The sequence below is a fragment of the Marmota flaviventris genome, chromosome 5 (genome assembly GCF_047511675.1).
Source record: "Marmota flaviventris isolate mMarFla1 chromosome 5, mMarFla1.hap1, whole genome shotgun sequence".
Classification (NCBI taxonomy): Eukaryota; Metazoa; Chordata; class Mammalia; order Rodentia; family Sciuridae; genus Marmota; species Marmota flaviventris.
Window position 1 is genome coordinate 81,404,344 of NC_092502.1, and position 25,487 is coordinate 81,429,830.

The window sequence follows — 25,487 nt, forward strand, 5'->3', positions numbered from 1 at the left end:
TGTCCTAGGAATTGGAGTTCATAATGATATCCCATAAAAGGCATGGGACAAAGGATTCTGTCAGACATGTTTGAAAGGTTGCCTGGAAACCATACTTGGCTCTTTTTGATCCTCATTACTCACATCTTCTTTAGTGGCACTATCTCACCTTATATGGAGTTCGATATAGCCTGTAACATAATGCCATTGTTATCATATATATAATGGCAACTTGCTCTTTATTAAGAAGTTGCATTTAAAAATTACTTGCATACATTTCTTTTGAAATTTTCACTTCACCCACTTTTGGAAGTTGTTTCTGAGTAAAGCTTAATTAAATTATTATTTCCTAAAACTAACGGATGATATTATTCATTCTGAGAATTAAAAATAAATACTTACTAGAAGTGAACTTTTGTGGAAAATAAATTGACATACTAGAAATGGATAAAAAATGTTAATTACACTACAAAAGAATATAAAGGATATAAAAAGATATGCATTATGTTTCATCTTATTTAAATGTTTTTTTCTTTTCTTTCTTTTCTTTTCTTCTTCTTCTTTTAGGTACATCTCAGCCTTCTGATCAAGCATGCCAAAAAAATACAAAAGAACTTGAAAAGGAAGTCAAAGGAGATACCTCAAAAGCTACATTTCATCAGACTGGTGTATTAAGGAAATCTAAGGAAAACAGAGACGAGCATACATCTGCTTCTGTGAACCGAAAGCAAAATTCCTCTTTTCTCCCTGAAGAAAAGAAACAACCTCCATCTGACAGCAAAATAGGTAGGGGGGAAGAAGATGATGATCCTTCTTTGGCCATCTCGCACCAACTAAAGAAAGCATTACCGGTGGTCATGTTTAAAGATGGTGAAGAATCATTATCAGGAAAAATTACACTACAGGATTTCCCAAGCACAGTAAAAAACTGTGAAGCAGAAAACGGAAAACTTATTACAGAAGTGAAATGTGGGGCTTTCAATGTGCGAGTAGAAATCAAGAAAAGCATTTTCTGTAAAACAGGAGCACAGTTCCCAACAAAAAAGTTATGCCCAACATGTCACCAGCCGTTCTCTGCCAGGTTTATTAGGAGATGTTACACATTTAGGAGATGCTTTCCTAAACACAATAATACACTGGCAGAAAAAATAAAACCTGAGGTGTCACCTCAACAGGGGAAAATTGCCAGAACTGAGAGCCCCTCACTGAAAGTAAGCATTGTAGGAAAAGAAATTAAGGTTAAATACATAAGTAAGAAACAGAATGTATTAATTAACATAACTCATCCAAAAAGAAGAGGGAAAATAACCAAATACAGAACCATTCCCTCCAATCCCACCACTACAGAAACTTTCAGGTCTCCTTTGCAATCTGATATTAAGTACCCTGAAAAGCAGCAGCTTGAAAACAAGCACCAGAGTTCAGATTGTTCAGGGGCCTCTCCGTCTGTTGAGTGCACCATTCAGAAGGAGAATTCTGACACAGTTCTGGTTTCTTTAACCTCAACTCCCAAAAGAGAAAAAAATAAGTCTGATACACTATCTTCAGTCTCAGATGATTCTGAGGGAGAATCTGCCATCTTTCAGCAGAAGGCTTTTAAAATTAGTCAGAACAACCCCAAGAAGAAACATTTCTCTGGAGCTGATGCTCTTCAGAAAAACATTCTTCCTACTTCACATGATACTCTAAAGACCACATGTTTAAATAATACACACTTGATTAAAACACCTTTTGAGGATCCTAAGAATGTGGATAAAGAGAGAAAAAACAACTCCGCTATCCCAGAAAATATCACATCAGAGTCACATACACAGCAAAGCACAGATGGAACAAATCATTTGCTAAGTACCATTACCAACATCATTCCCATTCAAGATGTCTCACACTCTGACTTTTGTTCTCTGTCTTCTCTAAGCATTCAGCTTTGGGGAGAAAAGGCAACTAGTATCTATTGCAAAGGCAACAAAACTTCATCCACAGAAGGCTGTGAGAACTCAAATTCTAAATCGTTCTCCTCTAGTCAAAATGCTCTGAAGTCTTCTACCTCATTCAGTCCTTCTCACTTGGCCACCAGACATTTAGAACCCAAAGATACCCTTGGGCATACATTTTCCTTTAACCACTGTGCTGAATTTGTGATAGACCATGAGAAAGAGCATGGTGATATGACTGAAACAGACATTAAAAAAGCCATTATACATGGTGACTCTTGTGCAAACACACAGCAACTATTGGAAAGAAAGAGTACACAGAGTCCAACCCTCATCCCTGCATCCTGCAGCAGCCTAGCTGCTGAGGATTCACTTCACAATATTAGCCACACCACTGTTGAATGGGACCAAACAGAAGCCCAGAAAAATCATCCAGAGACAATGGCCCCTAGCAGAACAAAAGTGTCAGTCATGAGCTTCATAACTGATAAGTTAGAGCAAAGATTAATTACTCAAAATGATAAAGAAAACACAGTTGATTCTAATTGTCCCTTGGGAATAAGAACCCCCAAAGAGTCACCCAGCTCTTTGGAGAATATTGAAAAAGAAAAACGCCAACTAATACCAGTGATAATGAATGCATGCCACCGAGATTTTGAAGACCTACCCAGTGAGAATCATGATGAAAACTGTTTTCAAATGGACTTTCCACCAAACACTGCTGAGTCCAGCTGCAAAGTGTGTGTAACGGATAAGCTGTTTCTTATACAGAAAACACTAAACAGTGATGCAGACCAATGTGGTAATCAAGACAAAGAGAGCCTTGAATTAACCAGTTTTCAACAGGAGCCAGGGGAGTGCCAAAGAATTGCATTAACAAGACAAGATTCTGAAGGAGATGAGAACAAAAATGACTCAAAGGAAAACTACTATCATCAAATAGACATATTGCTGTCTCCCCAGAAGCAAAAGGCATTGAAAGGTACAGTGGCTATACAGAATCTTTAACTTTCATTATTTTTTATTGAATCTTGGAAAGTCTTAAGGGTAAGGTGTTTTTTTTTTTTTTTAATTGCTTGGGATTTTTTCTTTTTTTGTCCAAGATAGAGTATTATAGAGTTATATGTACATGAACAATCATATATCAGCTTGCTTTTTTACATTATAACCCACTCCACCCATAAATAGTGCATAGAAAAATCACCAATGCTGGAGTTTAATATAAAGTTAAAAAAATCAATTTCTCTTTAAGAAGTTGATGTATTGCCAGATCAATTTCTAGGAAATGTTAGCCTCTTGCCACTCTTAAATAATCCACCATATTGTTCCTTCTTGCAAGCTAAGCATGTTTAAAAGAATGGGAAGAATATAATAAGCACTGTTTTAAAACCTTGCTGTGGCATTACAAACAGGGTTATAGATGTCTCAGGAGGAAGTGTGGAATAGCAATTAAAGCAAAGGACAAAAACCAGAAACAATCAGGGCTAATACAAACTGAGACATCCATGAGGCCTTTGACTTCCAGGAGACCTCTGGTCTCCCTTGTGCATTTGGCTGGCCCTGCTCAAACCATTGATAGAACCCAGAAGTTCTCCAGTCCTCAAGAAGGGCTAAGATGGAAGCTTTTTTCTAATTACATAATATTCTCTGTCTGTTTTCAATCTTGGATCATCACAATATTCCTTTTGTCACTTTATAAAAGACTCTTATTTTTCTCAATGAGTCCAAATTATTTTATATTTATTATTATCATTATTCTATATTGTAAATTAAAATACATCGTGAATGGGTAAAAATTGCCTTCTAAGCTGCAGAAAACAGGGGTTGAGGATATAGTTCAGATGCAGAGTGCTTGTCTGGTACACAGAAGAGCCTGAGTTCAATCCTCAGCACCAATAAATAAATAAGTAAGTAAATAAGGAAGCTAACAGACCAATTATACTCTGCAGTGCTCAAAAATAAGATTTGGAATGTTAAAACTTATTGGAGAAGCTATCTTTTCTTTGTTGTTTTTCTAAATTTGTCAGTTAATGATTAATCAAATTTTTAAAAAATTTTTTAAGAATAGAAACATAAAAAAGCATAATTGATTGCATAAATGTTAGCATAAAATGTGAAATTTGTTTTGTAAACAAATAAATTATTTAAAACAATGCAAAACCTCTGAGTCACCTGCCTGATATGAATAACCTCAAGCAAAGATTATCCATCACAGCTACTGTTTCCCAATGCCAATGTAACTCCAGATATCAGGATCAATGACATCAATTCCAACATTTGCTTCAGTGCCTAGTTATTGAGAACTGAAAAAGAAGCATGTAATAAGAGTACTTGTTTGTTTACCTGGATGAATATCTCTCTGAACAACTCTTTCATCCAGGGGCAAGCTCATCCTTGTGCTTTCTCTCCTAACAAGACGCATTTCCTTAAAACAATCAAAGTCCAAGCCAGAATCTACCCCAAACTGAGATAACCCTTCAATAAACTTAGAAATTGTCCCGTTTGGTAAACAATTCCAGCCATTGGTTCCCTTTGTAACTATGGTTCATCAAAAGGTTTTTCCTACAGCTCTCTCCCTTGATCTTTAACTTCTTTTCCCCTTAGTAATTCTGTTTCAGCCACATTGACCTACCTGAGTTTCTAGAACCTTCCAACCAATATCCCAGGCTCTTTGCATGTACTGCTTCCACTACCTGTGTCTTTCTCCACATGTCCACAGGTTCAGTCTCATCTCATCTCTCTGCTCACATAGCACAATTTCAGTAAGCCCTTCTCAGATCACTGAGTTTAAAATTTCAGTTTGATTTGTTCCAACCCAGGCAAACTCTATCCCTCTTCCATGTTTTACTTTCAGACATAGCACTTTCACCTTCTAATATGTTGTATATTTTACTGGTTTATTTTGTTTATGTTCTATTTTCTTCAATGAGAATGTCAACTTCATGAAGGCATGGATTTTTTCTCTTTTAATTATTGGTATAGCCACAGCATTAGACAATGCCTGTCCTGTAGTGTACAAACTCAATGAATATTTGTAGAACAAATGCAGAGAAGTCGTATCAGGCATCTTTATGCAATTCCCTGTTCACATACCTACACTTGTGTGTATGTGCAAACACATATACCCACACACAAACACACACTCTAAGCAGGATAAAAATTCAGCAATTAAAATATTTGCAGAAAAGCTATTTAAATCTATAAATCTATAAATGTTTGCATGTATTTGATTCTCCTAGAGTTATGAGTATCTTTTCATCTTATTGAACAAAATTATAAGTATACTACTGTTACCTCAGGTCAGGACTGAATAAACTTATCAGGCCGTGAATTGCTTTGAAGAATTTGGACACCTTTGGGCTATTGTACCATAAATCATAAATTTGATATAGGCACAAACTTACGTCTACCTTTTCAAACAGGCTTTCTAACTCTTCAGAATCTATCCATGTTGTAACTCAGGTTAAGAATCCCTGACATGAGTGCTGACTGTAATATTTATGTTGTGTCTTCCAACGTGTATGTGTATTTGGGAATTAACTAGATTGCAAGTTACAAACTAGACTATCTACAGGAGCCAGACAGGAAATGTAAATGAGTAAAACAGGCTGCCTGTGAGAAAGTGTGGAATGTTGGCAAAACAGTGATCTAAGGAAATGAGAGTGCAGTCTAGTACATCCAGACCTTCTGACTTTTCAAGATACCTGGAGATATGGATTTTTTCACATGTGAATCTCCATGCTATAAAATTTGGAAGACACAGTGCAAGTTAAACAGTATGCCATCTCTGAACTAGATAAATGAGAGGAGATAGGTGTGGGGTGTAGCAGGAGGCAACAGAGCCAGCATAATGTTAAGGAAAGGATTTCCATCTGAATCTATTATAACTTAATACTGCATTCTTCCTCTTCACTATAAGGCTTGTGTGTTTGTGGGATTAAAAAAAAATACTTGCTCAAGGACTGATTTTTTTCATTTTTAAATGAACTGAAATATAAGATCTAAACCAAAGAACTAGAAATTCTATATCATAAAAAAATTTTAATGAGGAAACCAAAACTAAGCAACCACGATAAAATGACAGATAATGAGAAGTATTAGGTGACATTTTATATGGCATAAGACATATTCATAATTAAATGGGCATTTATATGTAACATGACACAAAACTTATATGCAATGAATAAGATATTTTATTGCCCTGTACCTCTTCAAAGGAACAATTGCAAGGACTAGATTGTGGCTCCGTGGTGGAGTACTTGCTTCACAGAAGTGAGGCACTGGGTTTGATCCTCAGCACCACATAAAATAAAGACATTCTGTCCATCTACAACTAAAAATATTTTTTTAAAAAAGGAGCAATTCCAAGAGCCCATACTGAAGCAAAAAGGTGTAAAAGACTACAGATCAAAAAAGTTTGGGATCTCAAGCTCTGCACCACGCTGTCATATATAAATAAAAATAAATAAATATTTTTTTTAAAAAAAGATTTACAATAAAAAAGAATAAAAAGATGAAATGAAAATTACTCTTTTCCTTGCAGAAGCCTACAAATGTTGCGATAATGTTCAACAGATTGACAGGGTGAAACTGGGATCTTTCGATACATGTGCATATTTCAACATTTCTTGGTCCATGCACAAACACAGGTGCCTGGTCCAGCTGCAGTGCTTGTGGTTTACTCCAGAAGGTCTCCTCCCAGATCTGCATCTTTTTCTTGGTCTTCTCACACACTTCCTGTGCCTTCCCCTGGCTTGTAAGGTAGTAGCTTCCACTTTCACACTCATACTAGGCATTTAGTCCATTCATGCTGCTATAGCAAAATGTCAGTGACTACGTAATTTATTTCTTATGGTTCTGGAGGCTGACAAAGTCAAGATTACAGTGTCAGCATTTGGCATCTGGTGAATCTTCTTACTGCTACCAAGATGACACCCTGTTGCTGTCCTCCCATGGCAGAAGTCAGAGAGTATAAAAGGCCTAACTAGTCCCCTTTAGTTCTTTCAAAGGATATCAATACCATTCATGAGGTCAAAGCCCTCAGGAGTTCATTATCTAAATGCCCCACTTCTTAATACTACCACATTTGGCTTTAGGTTCCAACATAGGAATTTTGAAGAGACACATATCTTCAACCATAGCACTTAATAAAATTCTGTGTTTTTTAATGAATTAACGTATTGTCCCATCAAGTGACAGTGCATATTTTAACAGAGCCCCTCAAGAGACTTAAGTCCCTGCATTCCAGCCCCAGAAAATTGCCTGATTCCAAGGCTCAATAAATATCTACAGTGCATTCATGGAATCAGGAATAAACACACAAGTGAATGAAAATTATTAAGATATAGACTCAATTCAAATTGCAAAACCTTTTTAACAAGTTTTAGTTTACAAGGATTAGGCTGACTCACACATAATAAGTTTGAGTCTAGGAAGTATTTAAGCTTAGACTGAATGACTACTTGGTAGAAATTTTGTAGAAGTGTTTTGAGCTGTAGAGGGTGGTTGGACCATATCACATCTATATTCTGTACAAACAGATTTTACAAATTCCAAGCTGGACAACAGCAGTGATGTTTATACTTGGTCAGTTGTTCAGAAATTCTCAACTTACATTTCAAAACATACTAGAGGGCATATACTTTCTCCTAATTTTAGTGTATAAGAAAGTCCTAGAGGGAGACTTCCCTTATATGCAATGATAAGGTATTTTATTGATATCTGTCATCACAAGCACAGATACAATACCACAGAGCCATATCTATATCATACACCATTTGCTAGGTTCATAAGACTTCTTTTCACCCCAGCAATATTTGATATTAGAAAATAGTCCCTTTAATGGATACCTTCATTGTCATCATGAGCTCTTAATCTTAACAAATGGCATAACTAGAAGAAGTTTTGGGAAAAAATACCTAGAGGTCATTTTGTAACATTTTTTAAAGTTCCAGTACTGTAATATTCCAGAGGGTGAAAGTTTTCTTGTTCATTGTTAAGGTCCTAATAACTAGTACAACAAAAATTAAAATGAAGAAATAACTAAAAATTACAGAATAAAGGCAGTTTTTCTGTCATTCTTTCTTTTCCCAAGAAAGAGATAAGAGTCAACAACAAAGTTATGGAAAACTAGGTAAATTCAATAATGATCCTTTCCCATTCCCATCTGTTTAGCCCTGACAAATGAATTTAAATTGTAATAAAAACAAATCCTTAACAATCATATATATAAATAAAGAATGCTATTTATTTAATGTCTATCCCATTTATCATTTAAATAGTTCTTAGAACAAATTTTTATATTAATAAATTTCATTTTTACAGAGACCAAATTGTAAAACTCATTTGCTGCTAGGAACAGAGTAAAAATAAAGATCCAGAGTTGGCCTCTTTTAAAATCTATGTTGTAAAATCACGTGAAGTTTTAACAAGTTCTAATATATAAAATATCTTTCTAGGTATTATGTGTTCTCCTATTTGGTTTTCTTTTAATTGTGCTTTTTTCAGTTTTCATTTTAAAGTTGATTGTATTGTGGTCATTTATTTGTAATTTTTATCCTTCTTATAGTACACAGTATCTTTGCTTGTGATGACAAATATCAATAGTTTATAACTATATAAAGTATCTCAAGTTGTTATTTATACAAATGTAAAGTTAACAATGCCTTCATGTATTTATGAATTTTTCTTTTCATCATGTTGAACAAACATACACAGCAGGAAAAGTATCATGATTAATAGAATTCAAACTGTAAGTACTAGAATTCAGCAGTAAACTCGTTGTCCTGGCTTGTAATTGTAATAATATCTTTTTATTGAGAATTTAGCATATATATTTTACAAATTGTACTTTGCCCCTCCATGGTAATTAGTATAGAATTGTTGATACTCTGTTGAATTGAATCTACCTAAAGCAAAGCTTGGTGATCCACCCTTTTCCAATGTAAGTCTAGTTTTTCTAAGTTGCGTAGTATGCACTTTTCCCTCTCTCTCTCCCTCTATGTTATACAAGTTTAGTAAATGAATCATAAAGAAATTAAATGTTTTAGTTCTGATCTACTGTGATTCTGTTTCACATTTTATCTTGAAATATTGTCTAACTTTCATACTCTATGTGGTTTAATCTAGATCAGAATTTGGAAATCAGTAGCCTGGGAAAGTTTTCCCAGGAGTCGGCTTTAAGAGGTGGAAGAGCCAGTGATGGTTCCCAGGAAGAAGCAATAGACCAGTGGGCCAGGAGGAGGCAGCAATTCAGAGAAGGCAGAAGATGCAATTCAACAGGAGGGAGCTCATTCACCAGCAACATCACGGAAGGATCCAGTGAGTAGTCAGCTCCTTTTCCTAAGCAAAGGCAGCAGTTTACTGAATCTTAACCAAACTCCCCCATCCAGTTGCTTTTATCTGCAACATAAACTACTGTTTGAACATAGCAACATGGTGATTATAAGTTTTAATATGAATGACATTTGTGGAATAATCAACTCTCTGTTATCTATTAAAAAATCCTTCCTATGTAAATTATTTTCTTCATAAAGTACAACTGCCTGCTAAGGCTCATTTTCTCTTCATGTAGAAAAAAAGCTATCTATAGGGTTTTTTATGAAATTAAATGTGTGTCCTACTTTAAGGAATTTGTATTGGTTTACAAAGTATGTATAATGCAAAAGGATAAGATAAACACATTTGATTATAAGTAACAAGTTTAATATTCTATCTGAGGTGCATGTGGTAATGCAAATCAAAACTACTGTAAGACTTGATCTCACTCCAGTCAGAATACAAGCATCAATAAATTTTGGTGAGGATGTGGGGGAAATGTATACTTACACATTGCTGGTGGGAATGCAAATTGATGCAACCATTATGGAAAGCAGTATGGAGATTTCCTCAGAAAACTTGGAATAGAACCACCATCAGCTACCCCATTGCTTGGTTTATACCCAAAGGACTTAAAATCAGCACATTACAATGACACAGCCACATCAATGTTTTTAGCAGCTCAACTCACAATAACTAAACTATGGAACCAACCTAATTGCCCTTCAACACATGAATGGATAAAGAAAATATGAGATACGCACACACACACACACTCAAAATGGAATATTAGCCTTAAAGAAGAATGAAATTATGGCCTTTGCTGGTAAATAGATGGAGCTGGAGAGTATCATGCTAAGCAAAATAAGCCAACCCTAAAAAAAACAAAGGCCAGATGTTTTCTCTTAAGTGCTGATGCTGATTCACAATGGCAGGCAGCACTTAGGGAATAATAGTGTTACTTTAGATTAGGTAAAGGTGAGTGAAGGGAGGAGAAGGGATATGGGGACAGAAAGGATAGTAAAATGAATCAGACATTACTACCCTATGTACATGACCGGTGGGATTCTACATCATGTACAACCAGAAGAATTAGAAATTATACTCCATTTATGTATGATGTATCAAAGTGCAGTCTACTGTCATGTATAACTAACTAGAACAAATAAAAAAATAAGACACACATTTTCTTCTGTTAACATTTCTGAAATGAGAAATATCTTTAAATGGATGTGCATTTTAGTGAGATACTGTTTCTCTTGCTATTGACAGTCCATTTTTAAAATCAGTGGATACTTCAGTCCCTGAATCAATAGCAAATGACAATGGAAGATAGAACATCATTGAGAAAACTCAACTCAAGTGAAAATCCACATTGAAAAAAAAAATAGAGAGGGATTAGTTCATTTAGTTAGAGGTGGGAAGGAAGGAAGGGATGGAAGGAAGGAGGGAGGGAAGAGGGAGGAATAAAAAAGACAGAACAGCATTGTGATACAGAGAATGACTTCAAGAAAAAGCAGTAGTGAGTGTCCTAGATCCTGACTTACAGACAGGCTGATGTAATGACACCAGTATAATTCATGAAGGTAGTGGTAGAACTTATCAAGAAGTTGAAGTGTTGGCACAGGCTAGGGCTGAAAATGTAGGGGGAACAATTATAATTATTTTGAATAACCAAACATTGTGTTCTGTTATTATCAGCACATGTGAGCAATGAGAAATGTAAATTGAATGTTCTATTTTGCCCTGAGACATTTTATTCTTTTCCCTTGATCAATGTCCATTTTTTTCCTAGTTCCTTCTTATTTGGCAGCAAGAACTCCTCAGGATCTGAAATCCTAAATTCTTATTTTCAAATTTACTGCAATGTAAGGTTCTTTTAGTGTCATTTATTATCCATGTACCATTAAATACATTCCTGGAGAATATACCTTTTTTGTTAGACTTCCAATAAAATAATCATTCTGCTTCATATTTGTTCTAATATTCATGTCTTTCTTCTACCAGCCTATCAGCCCCTTATCAACTGTTGTATTTATATTCTAGAATTTGGTACAGATTTTTAAAAAATATTTTAATAATAAATTAGATATTTCATTAACTTTTCCTCATCATTGCTTTTTGTATTAATTACTTCAAACAAAATTTACTTTATATTTCTTCTTGTTATAATAATTCTTCTAAAAACATTTTCAGGGAAATTCTGTGGGAAATGAGCTGGATCCTTATATATTTGAAAATGTATTCACTTCCATCTTAATTTTAAGGGATAGCTTGGCATAGTTTGATGTAGAATTCTAGGTTCAAATTATGGAAGAAACTGGCTCATTGTTGTCCTGTAACTATGGTGCTAATGAGAAGTCTAAGTCCAATCTGATTCTTACAACTTTTGTCATTAATCCAATTTTGTTTCTAGTATCTTTTAAGGGTTTCTCTTTACTCTTGGTTTTTTAAAATTTTTCTATGCATCAGTGTGTGTAGTTTAAATATCTGTCTCCTGTTTGGCATTCCATGGGATCTCACATGTTGGTAATTCATTTTTTTTCATATATTTGTTTAAGTCTTATAAATTCCCAAGATTTTTTTCCCCAAATATTAACTTTGTTCTCTCCTTTTTTATGTGTCCGGCTGGCATTCCCTTCTGCTGGTCATTTAACTTTTGCATTTATTCTCCATGTGCCTTAATTTTTCCTTTGTACATCTCCTCCTTTCTTTCTTTCTTTCTTTCTTTCTTTCTTTCTTTCTTTCTTTCTTTCTTTCTTTCTTTCTGTACTGAAAGAATTCCTTAGCTCTATCATTCAATTTAGTAATTCACTCCTCATCTAAGTCCTCCCTGCTCTTTAGCCTATTTTTTTAACTTTAAAAATCTGAGCAATTTTATTTCTAATTTTAAAAAATCTCTATGCTGTTCTGAAATTTTTATTGTTCTAATTCTTATACCTTTAAGAATATTATTTTATATAAAGTTTTAATCTAATTGTTCTATCAATTAATTTCCTCAAATGCACACTCTGATTATGGATTTCAGGTATTGCCAATTTGTGGCATAATGAGAATTTCCTTCTTGTTTTTAAACTCATCTAATATAGATCATATAAAACACACACACACACACATGCATACACAACCTCTATCTCTAAAACATTTATCTCCTGTTTGATATTTTGCTGGATTTTGAAATACCTCTTTCCTTTATTATGCATAAAAATTCAGTTGCCACTCTTGCTTCTAAATATGTGTAATTAAACTTATTACAGTATTCATAAAAGACCTGCAGGAATTAGGGCTTACCCACACACGTTTTCTAGCATTTCTATCAAACTAGGACACTGTGATCTCTCCTTGTTCCACTGTCTAAAAAATCATCCCAGAGAATTGCTTCCATTTACCCCTCTGGATTTCTTTTCTGCCCTTCTTACCTTTTTCTCTGGCCAGTAGTCTCATCTCTTTGACCTATATCAAAGGCCTTTCTGACTTTCTGTTGAGTTCTACTAATGAGGGAGATCAGCAGGGGCCTAGCGGGAGCAAAGAGGGTGAGGTCTTGGAAAAATTGCTCCTGATCTTTCCCTGTGAGATGCAAAAGGCTGGCTGACTCTAAAGCCGCACTCCCATAAAGTGACCCTCTTCACACTGTCTTCAATGGCTCTGTGTTGTGGTAAAGCTACCTGCTCCTTCCCCTATCATTTTTGTCTTAGACGAACTATTCTTATCCTCAGACTATGACATTTGATTTCCTTAAATCCTGTCCACACTTTTGAATAATGTTTTTATTAAATTCACCTCAAGGTATTCATTAGAGTGTACCATCTTTTTCATGCCATAACCCTATGATGCACCAGTACTCTTCTCTGTTGCTGTTGAATGGCATGCCATCAAGTATCATCAAAACATCTACCAATAAGACACAAATGCTTACTGCCTACAGAGAAAAGGGATCATCCACTCAACAGAGCTTTGATAATGCCTCAGAGTGAAATAGGCAAAGTTGGATTTCAACAAGAATTAAAAATTTGATTTAAGGTAGGTGTTTCAATATGAGAGGTTCCTTAGAAATGAGTAAGGGTCATGAATTAATAGTTTAAGACTAGTGGAAATGGTAAGGTAAGGCTTTTAAAGATTTCAAAGAATCGAAGGGAATAAACTATCAGTTGGTCCTTTTCCCTGAAAATTTTATGTCTTTTTTTTAAGTTCCTATAATAAAGTGTTTGATCACCAGTCTCTTGGAAGAGCAAAATTGTGTTTAGACTGTGGAATATGGTCACACTAATTAAGAAAGGAAGAAGTATATTAGTAGGAGGTTTAGGTTTCAGTGTCCAAATAATAAGGAGATAGAAGTTTTGTTCTCAGTGTACTCTAATCTTCTCTAAATAAATACCTGACATTTTATTAAGACTGATGCCCCAAACTGGATTTTCCAGAGAGCAATGAAAATTTTTTTAAATGTTGTAATTAGTTATACATGACAGTAGAATGCATTTGGATACATCATACAACAAAAGAGCATAACTTCTCATTCTTCTGGTTGCATATGATGTAGAGTTATACCTGTTGTGTAATCATATATGCACATAGAGTAATAATGTGCAATTCATTCTACTATCATTCTTACCCCCATATCCCTTCCCCTCCTTCACTCTCCTCAATCTAATCCAAAGTACATTTATTTTTTTCCTAGACCCCCGCCCCTTATTGTGAATTACCATTCACATATCAGAGAAAACATTAAGACTTTGGTTCTTTGGGATTGGCTTATTTTACTTAGATAATCTCTAGAGAGCAATGATCTTGAACTGCCATTCTTATTTTTTTGGTTTTGTGTCTGATAGACTTTCTATCTTTGAACATATTATTTCTCTTCATGTACAAATACAAATCTTGTGTTATGTATGCAACCACTATATTAATTGACATTGATCCTATGTTTCTAGGTCCTGCAAGACTATATCACACAAAATTAAAAGTAAGGAATATAGGATTTCCCAATACATCAAAGGAGAAACATGGAGAGGGTTTACATTATGTAAACAATTTGAAGTTTCCTTTATGTATTTCTATTTCGAGGGCACCTAAGCAATATGAGGGGTCACATTCACAGCATGGCTTCCCTTGTAATTCCTGTATTCACTGGTTTCTGTTTTTCTTTAGACCTTAAAATTTCTCTCTTTTATATTAAAGAAATATTCAACTGCAGTTTTAATTGAAACCTGTATAACCAAAATTATTGAGGTGTACTGCAATTGACCAACATTAATCAGCATCTACCCATCTGAAGAACTAAGTGTAAGGAAATGGAGGGATGAACAATGTGGTTATAAATATGAAAAACAGAAACAAAATTTTACATTAATCATTAATGTAAATAGTTATTAATGTAAATAATCACACAAAATTAATGTGATAATTTTATTTCTATATTAATAATTTGAATTCATTACATATACCTTCCACTATTACCTGGAACAATTTTTTAACTAAGTTTATTTTAAGGAAGGATACATAAAAACATAAAAATTGTACATATTTGTGTGATGTTTTGATACATGTATATACTGTGTGATGTTTTAATCAGGTTAAACATATCTACTTCCTCAAACATTTGTCATTTATTTATGGCCAAAACATTAAAATCTTTTCTTCTAGATTTTTAAAATATACACAATTTACTGCTATCTATAGTCATCCTTCTGTGTGATAGCACACTAGAACTTACTCCTATCTAACAAAACTAAGAAATTAGATCAAATGGAAACTTGTGTTTAATTTGATTAACTGTGGGTGATCTTCATGTATTATAAAGAATAGGTGCAGTACTTTCCAGTCCAGTGTGTCCTGCAGCTATTTGGACTCAGTACTAGTCTACTTTAGCCATTGTTTTATGGACAAATCTTTCACCCTAGTGCTCTTAGACATTCAAGTCTGCTATGCATTTCTTGAGAAAAAGAATAATCAGATGTACTGGAGCCAGCTCTCAGTGGCTCCCAAAAGCCACTGTGCACATTTTTCTAACACTGCAGTTCAGCGACAGCAGGTTGGTAGCTTGAAATTGGTCATGGTGGGAGTATTTATACAATGGAAACTGGCAAACACTGCAAATTTGGAGTTGTTTTCCTTTTGGAACACTTAAAACATTTACCAGCACTCCACTTGAAATAACACAGCAATCAGCTGTGTAATTTATACACATTTAAATTTTGTGCCAAACTAGAATAATCATTTATTAAAACAATGCTTGTGTTTTCTTTTGGATGAATTCTGTTTTGAATGAAAACTTAATATTGACAATTTGTTTCACATTAGACTCAAGAGAATTGATCGGTCTGCCATTTCTGATTTTCAGTTTATCCAAGCCACTGACACACTGAAAGCATATTGTTATTTCTTTGGAAACTTTTCAGTAGAGACTGCAATTTACCAAGAGCTGCTAGGGCTAGCATTGTTTAATGTGTGGTTTAAATTTTATCTTGTTTATAGAGTCAGGATATGCTACTAATCCATGACTTAAAACCTGACAGCTTTATCGAGCATCATTACAGCTGGTGTTTTTCACTCTGTTAATCTCACTCATCTCTGACTTCCTATATAATAGCTGGAAAAGACATTAGGAATGACATATTTATGTGTATGGACACAGTTGATCAATCCATCTAGGCTGTGGGGAATGCTGACTAAGGCACACTAGGTAAATAACTGGAAGGCAATAAATGGAAGAGGGAAGGGCCTGCAAAATGGAGCTCTGAATTTTGTAATCTCAAATGGCTCCAATATCATGAACAGATGTGGCAAGAATTTGGATCTAATCATGTGAAGACACTTGATAGTGATACTTTATTTAACTCAGCTATTAAAATTATTATGGAAGTATATTTTCCAAATATTAATTGCCATTGAGAAAAAAAGGGGAAAAGGAAGGAAAGAATGGAGGAAAAAATCAAAGGAGAGATAGGAGGAAGGGAAAAAAGAAAAAGAACTCCAAGTCTTAATGCTAAAAACTAACAATTACAATGTGCTTACAGAGCTATTGTAAGCTGTTTATTATGTATTACCTTATTGTTTCTCCCAGTAGCATTATGAATTAAGTACCATATTTTCATCCTGATTTTAGTAAATAAGGTTCTGAGTCATAGAAAGGATAAGTATCTAAGATCACTCAGCTATTATTAGTGGTGCAGCTGGGTTTCAAATTGGACAGCTAGACCAGAATCCATGTTCTTAAACAGAATCCACTGCATCTGATTGGACTCTCCAAATCTAATCCTGGTCTCTCTGGAAAAGTCCAAACAGGGTCTCACTTCTACATTTTTTATTATCTTCAAATAATGCAATACAATGAAAGAGGTATAAGAATGTCTAAAGACACTTAGAACCAGATTGTACATTTTATATTTTCTTATTCTTAAGTCAAAAACTTAAAATTAAAAAGGAAGTATTAACATTTTTTGAGGACAAGTGTTCAAATACAATTTCCGTAATATCAAGCATATTCAAGAATTCATTGTATTTTAGAATTTCATTTATTAAAAGGCTCATCAAGCACACCTAATTTTAGTGGCAAAATTTTTGTGCCAAAGGCATATTCGAACTGTTTTCTATTTGACTCAAGGGGCAGATGTTGAGAAATCTAGCAGCTATAAGTTTGCAGCAGGTGTGTGGCTTGCTGCTTCATTAGATTTTAACACAAATTTTATGTCTCAGTTTATGTAAGAGTATGTTGATTAGCTGTGTTTTGGTAACTGAATGGATAGAGAACTGTTCATCCACATAATCAAATCTGTTTGTAAAACAGTGAACTGTTTTAACAGACTCATGCATACCAATAAAAACAAAGATCACTATAATTTAAAGACCCACCCTCAGCCCTTTTCATGATAGGGAGATGATTGCATATCCATCATGGACCGCTATAGCTGAGGGAAAAAATAATAAATCAATGGGCCCAGAAATCTCTGTAAGTTATATTCATAAATGTTAAAATGTTACTGAATTTTTAAGGCCAAGCAGATAGGAAATAAATCAAAAAAGAGATGCTTTAACACTTTAAAATCCTTTAGCCCTTCTGTAACTTTGGCAAGTATTATTTTAGCAAAAAGCTTTGATTTAACCTTAAAGCTGAGAAATGGAAGTCAATAAATTACTATAATTTTTGGTTTGCTTTCTCTACTTTTTAACATCAAACGCCATCTTAGACTTAATCAACAATTGAAAGCAAAAAAAGTATTGAAGGGTTATGAAATAGTATCTGTGGAAGAATGCATCCTATATCCTGATTTATAGTATTCTGTTCTGAAGTTTTTACAATTTTCATTCCAATAAACAATATGCCCCATAAATTTATCATTTCATTTACATTCTGACTTTATTGTTACATTGCTTCTTGGCCATTTGACAAACATCAAGTGTAGTATCCAACTTTATGTCATTGCCTTTTATTTTCCCATACACTATAATTTAATTTTTCAACCAACATGACCTATCTTACAAGTTGAGGATTCCCTAACTGAAATGCCTGGGATCAGAATTATTTCAGAATTTGGGTTTTTGTTAATATTTTCATATGCATAATGAGATCTTGGGATGAGATCCAATTCTGAACAAAAATTTATGTTTCATATACAATACAGTCTGAAGGCAATTTTACATAATATGTTTAGTACACCTGTGTTTTGACTGTGACATCTCACAAAACATCAGATATGGAATTTCCACTTGTGGTGCTATATTGGTACTCAAAAAGTTCCAGATCTCGCCTTTTGGGTTTCAAAATACAGATGCTTAAACTTCACCTGTTCTACTGCAGGCCATTTGTCCTTACCACCTTCTCTTCCCATAGAAAGTTTACTCACTCCACCAGGTCCAGTCTAATGATATTCTTTCTTTAATTTTACCTCTTAGTCAGAATCTCTTTCTTGTTCTTCTAACTTGTTTACAACATCATGAGCCTGAATTGCTCATCAATCTATGCCCATTGCACACAAAACTATACCTTGCTCATGAAAGAAGAACATTTATTTTAAACCAGTTCAATTTAATGAATGAATGAATATATCTGAAACCACTCAAACTGTCAAATGACTAGTGCAGTCTCATATAGAATATAAAATTAAAAATACAGTAACAAGCATTAAAGATATTTGGGGTTAAAAGATATTAACAATTTTTTCTTGTCTGTCTGCAGAAAACTGTTCTTGCATACTTTGTCAGTACACCACCTTTGACAATTACTACACAAGTTAACCAAATGTATGTGTTGGGAATCTAGTTGCAATTTTTATTTGTTCTAATTAGTTTTATGCATGATAGTAGAATGTATTTTGACATATTTTACATGTCAAAATGTAAAATATGTCAAAATACATTCTACTATCATTCTTCTGCTTGTACATGATGTAGAATTATTGGTTGTATAATCATATACGCACATAGGATAGTAATGTCCGATTCATTATACTATCTTTCCTATTCCCCTTCCCCCTTCTCTTCACTCTGCTTTGTCTAAACTATTTTAATCTCCCCTACCCACTCCCTTATTTTGAAATTAGCATCTGCATATCAGAGAAAACATTAAGTATTTGGTTTTGGGGGATTGGCTTATTTTGCTTAGTATGATCCTCTCCAGTTCCATCCATTTACCAGCAAATGCGCCATAATTTCATTCCTTTTTATGGCTGATTAATATTCCATTGTGTATATATACTACAGTTTCTTTATTCTTTCATCTGTTGAAGGGCACAGGTTTGTTCTATAGTTTAGCTATTGTGAATTAAGCTGTTATAAACATTGATGTGGCTGCATCACTGTAGTATGCTGATTTTAAGTTCTTTGGATATAAACTGAGGAGTGGGATAACTGGGTCAAATGGTGGATCCATTCCAAGTTTTCTGTGTAATCTCCAAACTGCTTTCCATAGTGGTTGCACTAATTTGCAGTCCAATCAGCAATGTCTGAGTGTACCTTTTCCCCCACATCTTCACCAAAATTTATTGTTACTTGAAATTCTTGATAATTGGCATTCTAACTGAAGTGAGATAAAATCTCAGTGCATTTATCTATGTGTCAGGACAATGACTAATACATTCTTTTATCAGTCCGGTACTAAGAAAGCAGAGGTATAATTGTAGAGGCAAGAACAAGAACCATTAAGAATGATACTCCAGGGAAAACCCAGTTGGAAGCAGATAATGCATCCTTCCCAGAGGCTTTATATAACTGATCCACAGCTGAAGACCAGTTGGCCTCCCCAGCTGGATGGGCCCTTTGCTGGCATGGACCCTTCTATGCAATTTTTATAGAGCTGGCTCAAGTTTCACAGAAGCTGACATGTTTTGTATTAAACTTGGTTTGAACTTTATATATGGAGTTCATTCTACTAGGAATGGCCAGGAGCAGAGCTAACTGCAAGCTCTCTGGGGGATAAATTATCGTATGCTGTCATGGGCTCTCCACTACTGCTGCTGCAGACCTGACTTTAAAAATAGAGCTGGGGACAGCACATCTTTGTGAATATAGTTGATGACTTTGAATAGTACAATTTAAAAATGATTACAAAGAGCAGATTGCAAAAATGATTACCCCATCCTGTCCATGTGCTTGAATACAAGTAAATGACTTACGATTTTCTTGAAGTCGTATTTTGGTTATGACGTGGTAGTTCTTGAGTCTTCCCACTTGAAACAGCTTAAGGTATGACTTTACCTAAATGGGATATGCAAAAATAGTCAGCATCTCTAACAATAAGGGAAATGCAAATCAAAATTTCATTGAGATTTCATCTCACCCAGTCAGAATAGTAATTATCAAGAAAGCAAATAACAATAAATGTTGGTGAAGATGTGGGGAAAAGTTACACTTGTACAACATTTGTAGGACTGTAAATTAGTACAACCATTCTGGAAAGCAGCTTTGATATTCTTCAAAAAAACAAAAAAAAAATGGAACCCCCATATGACCCAGCTATTCCATTTCTTGGTATTTATCTAAAAGAACTAAAACCATCATAGTATTGTTATACAGCCTAAAAACTTCAATGTTTATAGGAGCACAATTCACAATAGCCAATATGTAACCAGCCCAGATGCCCATCAATAGGTGAAAGAAACTGTGGTATAAATCAACAATGGAGTTTTACTCAGTCATAAAGAATGAAATTACTGTATTTTCCAGTAAATGGATGGAACCAGAGGACATGATGCTAAGTGAAATAAGCCAGACCCAGAGAGTCAAGGGAAGAGTGTTTTCTCTCATATACAAAAGTTAAACTGAAATAAGAAAAAAAGATATTTGAGGGTTGGGGTATTCCATGAAAATAGAAGAGAGATCAGTGGAATAGAGAAAAAGAGGAAGGGGATTGGCCAGAAGGGATGAGGGGACAGGAAAAGGAAAGAATGGTGAAATGAATCTGATCAAATTTATATATATATATATATATATATATACACACTACAGTGAATTTCGCCTTTTTTTAAGAGAGAGAGAGAGAGAGAGAGAGAGAGAGAGAGATAATTTTAATATTTATTTTTTAGTTTTCAGCGGACACAACATCTTTGTTTGCATGTGGTGCTGAGGATCGAACCTGGGCTGCACGCATGCCAGGCGAGCGCGCTACTACTTGAGCCACATCCCCAGCCCTGAATTTCACCTTTATGTATATCCATAATGCACTAATTTTAAAAACTATATAAATAGGACAAATCAGTAGAGTAGAGAAAAGGGAACAGAAGGAGGAAGGAAGGAAGGAAAAAGGAGGTACTGGAGACTAAAATTGGAGCAAATTATATTATGCTCCATTAAATTATGTCAAAATGAAGCCAATATTATGTATATCTACATGAAATAATTTTTAAAAAGTACAAAACAACAACAACAAATACCCCCACAAAAGGAAATAAAGTTGTGTTAAGTCACAGAAAAAAGAAAGTACATGGGAGGCAATATAGAACACCCTCTCATTTCTGTAAATGGTGCAGCCCTCCACACTATCCAAGCCACTCCTACACAGGAGAGAGAAAGAGGAGAGAGAGAGAGCCCTAAACTGCTGTGAAAAACAGTGAGATGGAACTTTCTATGCTCCCTTTTATGCTTTTCTCTTCATGTAAGAACAGAATGACTTTGCTAAGAATTGACATTTTTCAGTGCTTCTTCAAGCACAGAGACAGTAAGAGTAGAGATTTTTAAAAATTTACACTTAATTATCCTTTTCCTCATGCTTGGTACTTTGAAAAGGACTTTCAAATAGACTCCAATATTATTCAAAGGGACTCCAAGATAATTCCAAGTCTTGAGGGTTTTTCATCTTCACCTCTAAATATTAATATACATTATATAATAAATCTTCTTCCATACTTTTCCTTGACAAAATAATTCATAGTGCTAGCTCTAAGGCACAGACTCCCATGCCTTAAGTCCTGAAGCAATACTTGTTTTGATTTATAGTATTTTTGTCTGTATAAATTATTCCCAAGAGAACTGTCCAGGAAATTTAGCTACCTATTTTCAAGGATAACACTCTTTATTAATACAAACTTTTCTTCTGTGTATTCACTTTCTTATCCTGACCCTCAGTGTGTTGGACCTTCTTTCTCACCAGAGTATAATTGATGTTATCTTTTCTGTTCCTCAGTCACCTCAGAAGATGGTCGTTCTTTGGATTTTGGCTTTCGAGTGGATACTGAAGAAAAAGGTTTCTACACAGAGAATTTTCATTCAGCAGCGTGGGTTTTCCGAGGCGACGATGGGAATCCTGAAGACAGTCCTAGATGTCTTAGTAAAAAACCACGACCAGTAGCTGGTAAGGACTCTACAATCATAGCAAGATGGGTGAGCCTTATAGAACCTGTAGCTAGACTCCAGGTAAATCTCTGCAGTCACCAAACTGGAAAACTGAGGGAAGAGTTTGGTGAACAAAAGAATGTATCATACACAACACATTTCTTAATATTGGGTTTTCTAAAACTGTCTTAAAAGCTTATTCAAACAGGAAAGTAATTCTACAATTGGAATAAAGATCAATATACTCAGAATAAAGAGTTTATTTTTATCCTTGCTTAAAAAGTACTTATTAATTTAAAAATATCTACTAAAAAGTATAAAGAAGTGATAAATTGTCACTTCTTATTCCAACTCCTCTAGATAACTGTTTTATTGTTTCTACATTTTTTTATTATACATTCTTGTGGCCCTGTTCTTAAAAACACATGAAATACACATCTGATACTATCATGTATTTATTTTTATTTTGAAACATATATTATTGCCTGCTTTTTACATTTGATAATGAGTATTTAATAATTATACCTTTAATTGATAATGTAAGCATTTTAATTTTTTGAAGACTTCATTAATATTAATGTTCCATGATATTTTGAGATAAATTTTAGTAAATTAAAAATTAATAACTGTATATATTTCTCTATTGCAATAATAGCTTGTGATTTAAAAAAAAACTTACACCTTAATTACAATTTTCAATATTCAGGGTGCAGATCTTCTGTGAGTTTCTATTTTGTTGTTACAAATAACCTTGATGAATAAACAACTGAACAAAAGCAAAGATCCAGGCAAAAAAGAATATTTTAAATTAATTTTACAATAACATTTAATAAACATCATGCCTATTATGGTCAAGGCCCTGGGAGGAGTTAACTCGTCAAAGATATATAGAGAGAAATGACAGTGGCACATACTTCATTCAGTACAGGCATCATCATGTGCTCAGTTTCATCTTACCTCCAATTATACAGATAAGATGTAATATATGGACATATGTATATATTATGTATAATGTCATTTGTCTTACCTGTAGAGTAAAATAGAGCCTTTCTTGGTTTTCTTCTTATTAATATTATGAAATTTAACAATGGAGAGTTTTAATGAGGAAAAGTTGTATATCTAAATGAGTTCTCATATACATGCCTAAGAGAATACAAGGTTTGTCATTTGCATATTTAGAATATTTACTTACATTCATATCAAATCATAAACAATTTATGCTTAGCCACTCACTGAAAAGTAAACATGAGACTCTAAATCCAAAAGTATTCAGAGTGGAGTTTGTGAAAATCAAGAGAGGGGTTGAGGCATAAAGTTGCAGTTAAGTGAGATGAATGGATTGCACATCTAAAAACTTGAGAGGGGAAATCTAATGTCAAGTGCTCTTACCTGAATAAAATAAGATTATTAAAAATTAAATAAATCAGAACAAACACAATAATAACCAAAGGTGGATGATGGGGATCTAAGAGTAGCCTTAAAAAAAAACAGTAAATTTTCTATATCTTTTATTTGAGTTAAATATAGGGAAAGAACACTAACTGAAGGTCAGATCTTCAGGTCAGGACCTCTATTTGTTTGTTCATTGGTATAGCCCAAGGTCCCAGAACAGTACCTGCTTCATCATGGGATACCAGTGTGCATTTGTAAAATAAATAATTAAAAATACTATAAGTACAATACAATAAGTACTATTGAATAATTATTACCTATGTGATCTTGGAAAAATATTATCCTTCTGCCTATCTCAGCATTATAAAAATATAAATTATATTAAAATATAATTTATATATTATATATTTCACATATTAAAGTTATATATGTGAAAATTATAATGGGCTCTTTCTATTTATTTTAGCTATTTCCATCTCCCCCTTTAATTTATTTTAATTTTATGATAAGTATAGTTCAATGACAACTATAAATATGTATGTATTCACATACATGTTTATGTATATTCATATACATTTATATGTAAAATATACATAATTTATATTATATTACAAATTCAGTAAATTATCAAATATTTATGAAATATTTGTTTGTGGCAGAAACCAAAGAACATAAAGAGGAGGAAGATATAACTCCTACCCTCATAGTATTTTATCTAAAACCTGATGTGTAATGCATATAAAAAGTACAATTATTGTAATTTCTACTATTGTTCGTATCTATCAAAGAACAGCATTTTACTTAATTTGGTATCATTTGCTTTGGTAAAAGAAAACAAATGGGACTGATTTTTTGTGTGAGCATATAAATATATTGGTACACATGCATATATGCATACATATGTATGTATATATGTGTCTCTGTGTATGTACAAAAATATATTTAAATTTTGCAAGTGAGCTCATGATACAATTTATTAGACTGAACCTCAATTCAAGAATATCCTTGTTATCTTTTCTTATTATTACTAATACTTCCAAGTGTTACATGTATCAGAGGCCTATGTTCATAACTATGTGGTACCAAGAGACCAATAAAAGAAGATGGAAATTAAGAAGAAAATGAGTTGAGGGCAAATAGATAATTTTTGAACTGAAAATATCCTCATTAACCAGATAAAATTTTAAGCATATTACAATGTTAATTTATATCTACCAGAATGAATTTCATGAAATAAAATTTATAATTTAAAAATAAATAATCCTATCCTGAATTTCCTGAAAGAATTCTTTTGAGTTGAATAAATAGACAAAGACCATATCACTGTGTGAAAACTTTAGGGTGTGTTTAGTATACCAGTTTTGCTATATTTGTGGAAATATTTGCCCTGTGTTTGAATTTTTACATCTAGCAATATGATTCTAAGGAGGTATTATCTGGGGGGATAAATTATTGATGATGTGCCAAATAGTCTCTGAAACAACAATAATATTCATTAGTGGCTTTTCTGCAGTTGTGCAGTACTTGTAGATTTTCTACTAGACAGTGACAAGGGAAACCAGGACTATTCATTTTAAAATATGAGAAAATTGTCTTCCGAATGGGAGGGGAACATGTTACAAAACATTTTGATTGTCTCTTCTCCCACAGGAGAGCTCTACAGTTCACCATTTCAAGATTTTATTGAATTGTTTATTTTTTCATACACATTGTTGACATTCAATTTGCCTGATTGAAAAACTGAAAAGAAAGAAACACAACCTTGAAAGCAATAGCTAGCTTAACAGTCTCATGCCATACGAAAGTAAAATAACAAACATAATTTGATTTGAATCAACACAGTAAAAATACTCCATTAAACAAATATCTGTTGGGTAATCAATCTGTCAAAAGCACAAGATAGTATCAAGAAAGTAACCCAGAGGAAGCAAGAAGTCTTGACAAGTAGAGATATTAGAAATGATTTCTACAGGGGTCAGAAATAGGATTTCTGGTTTTCTTTTTGACTTGATTAGCTACCAACCTGTTGCAGATTGCTGAAATATTAATTCCTAAGTCCTTGAATTTCCCAGTTCTGTTTCTTAAATTATACCAAGATCCAATAAG

At 33.8% G+C, this 25,487-nt stretch overlaps 1 protein-coding gene across 1 annotated transcript in view; it reads left to right on the forward strand.

The window, feature by feature from the left end:
- The window catches only part of LOC114086516 (uncharacterized), a 110,934-nt gene that overhangs the window by 5,140 nt on the left and 80,307 nt on the right, over positions 1-25,487 (forward strand). The window contains exons 3-5 of the mRNA XM_071612811.1: positions 547-2,892; positions 9,039-9,230; positions 21,841-22,008. Of these exons, the coding sequence (XP_071468912.1) occupies positions 547-2,892; positions 9,039-9,230; positions 21,841-22,008 (2,706 nt within the window). The remainder of the gene's footprint in view (positions 1-546; positions 2,893-9,038; positions 9,231-21,840; positions 22,009-25,487) is intronic.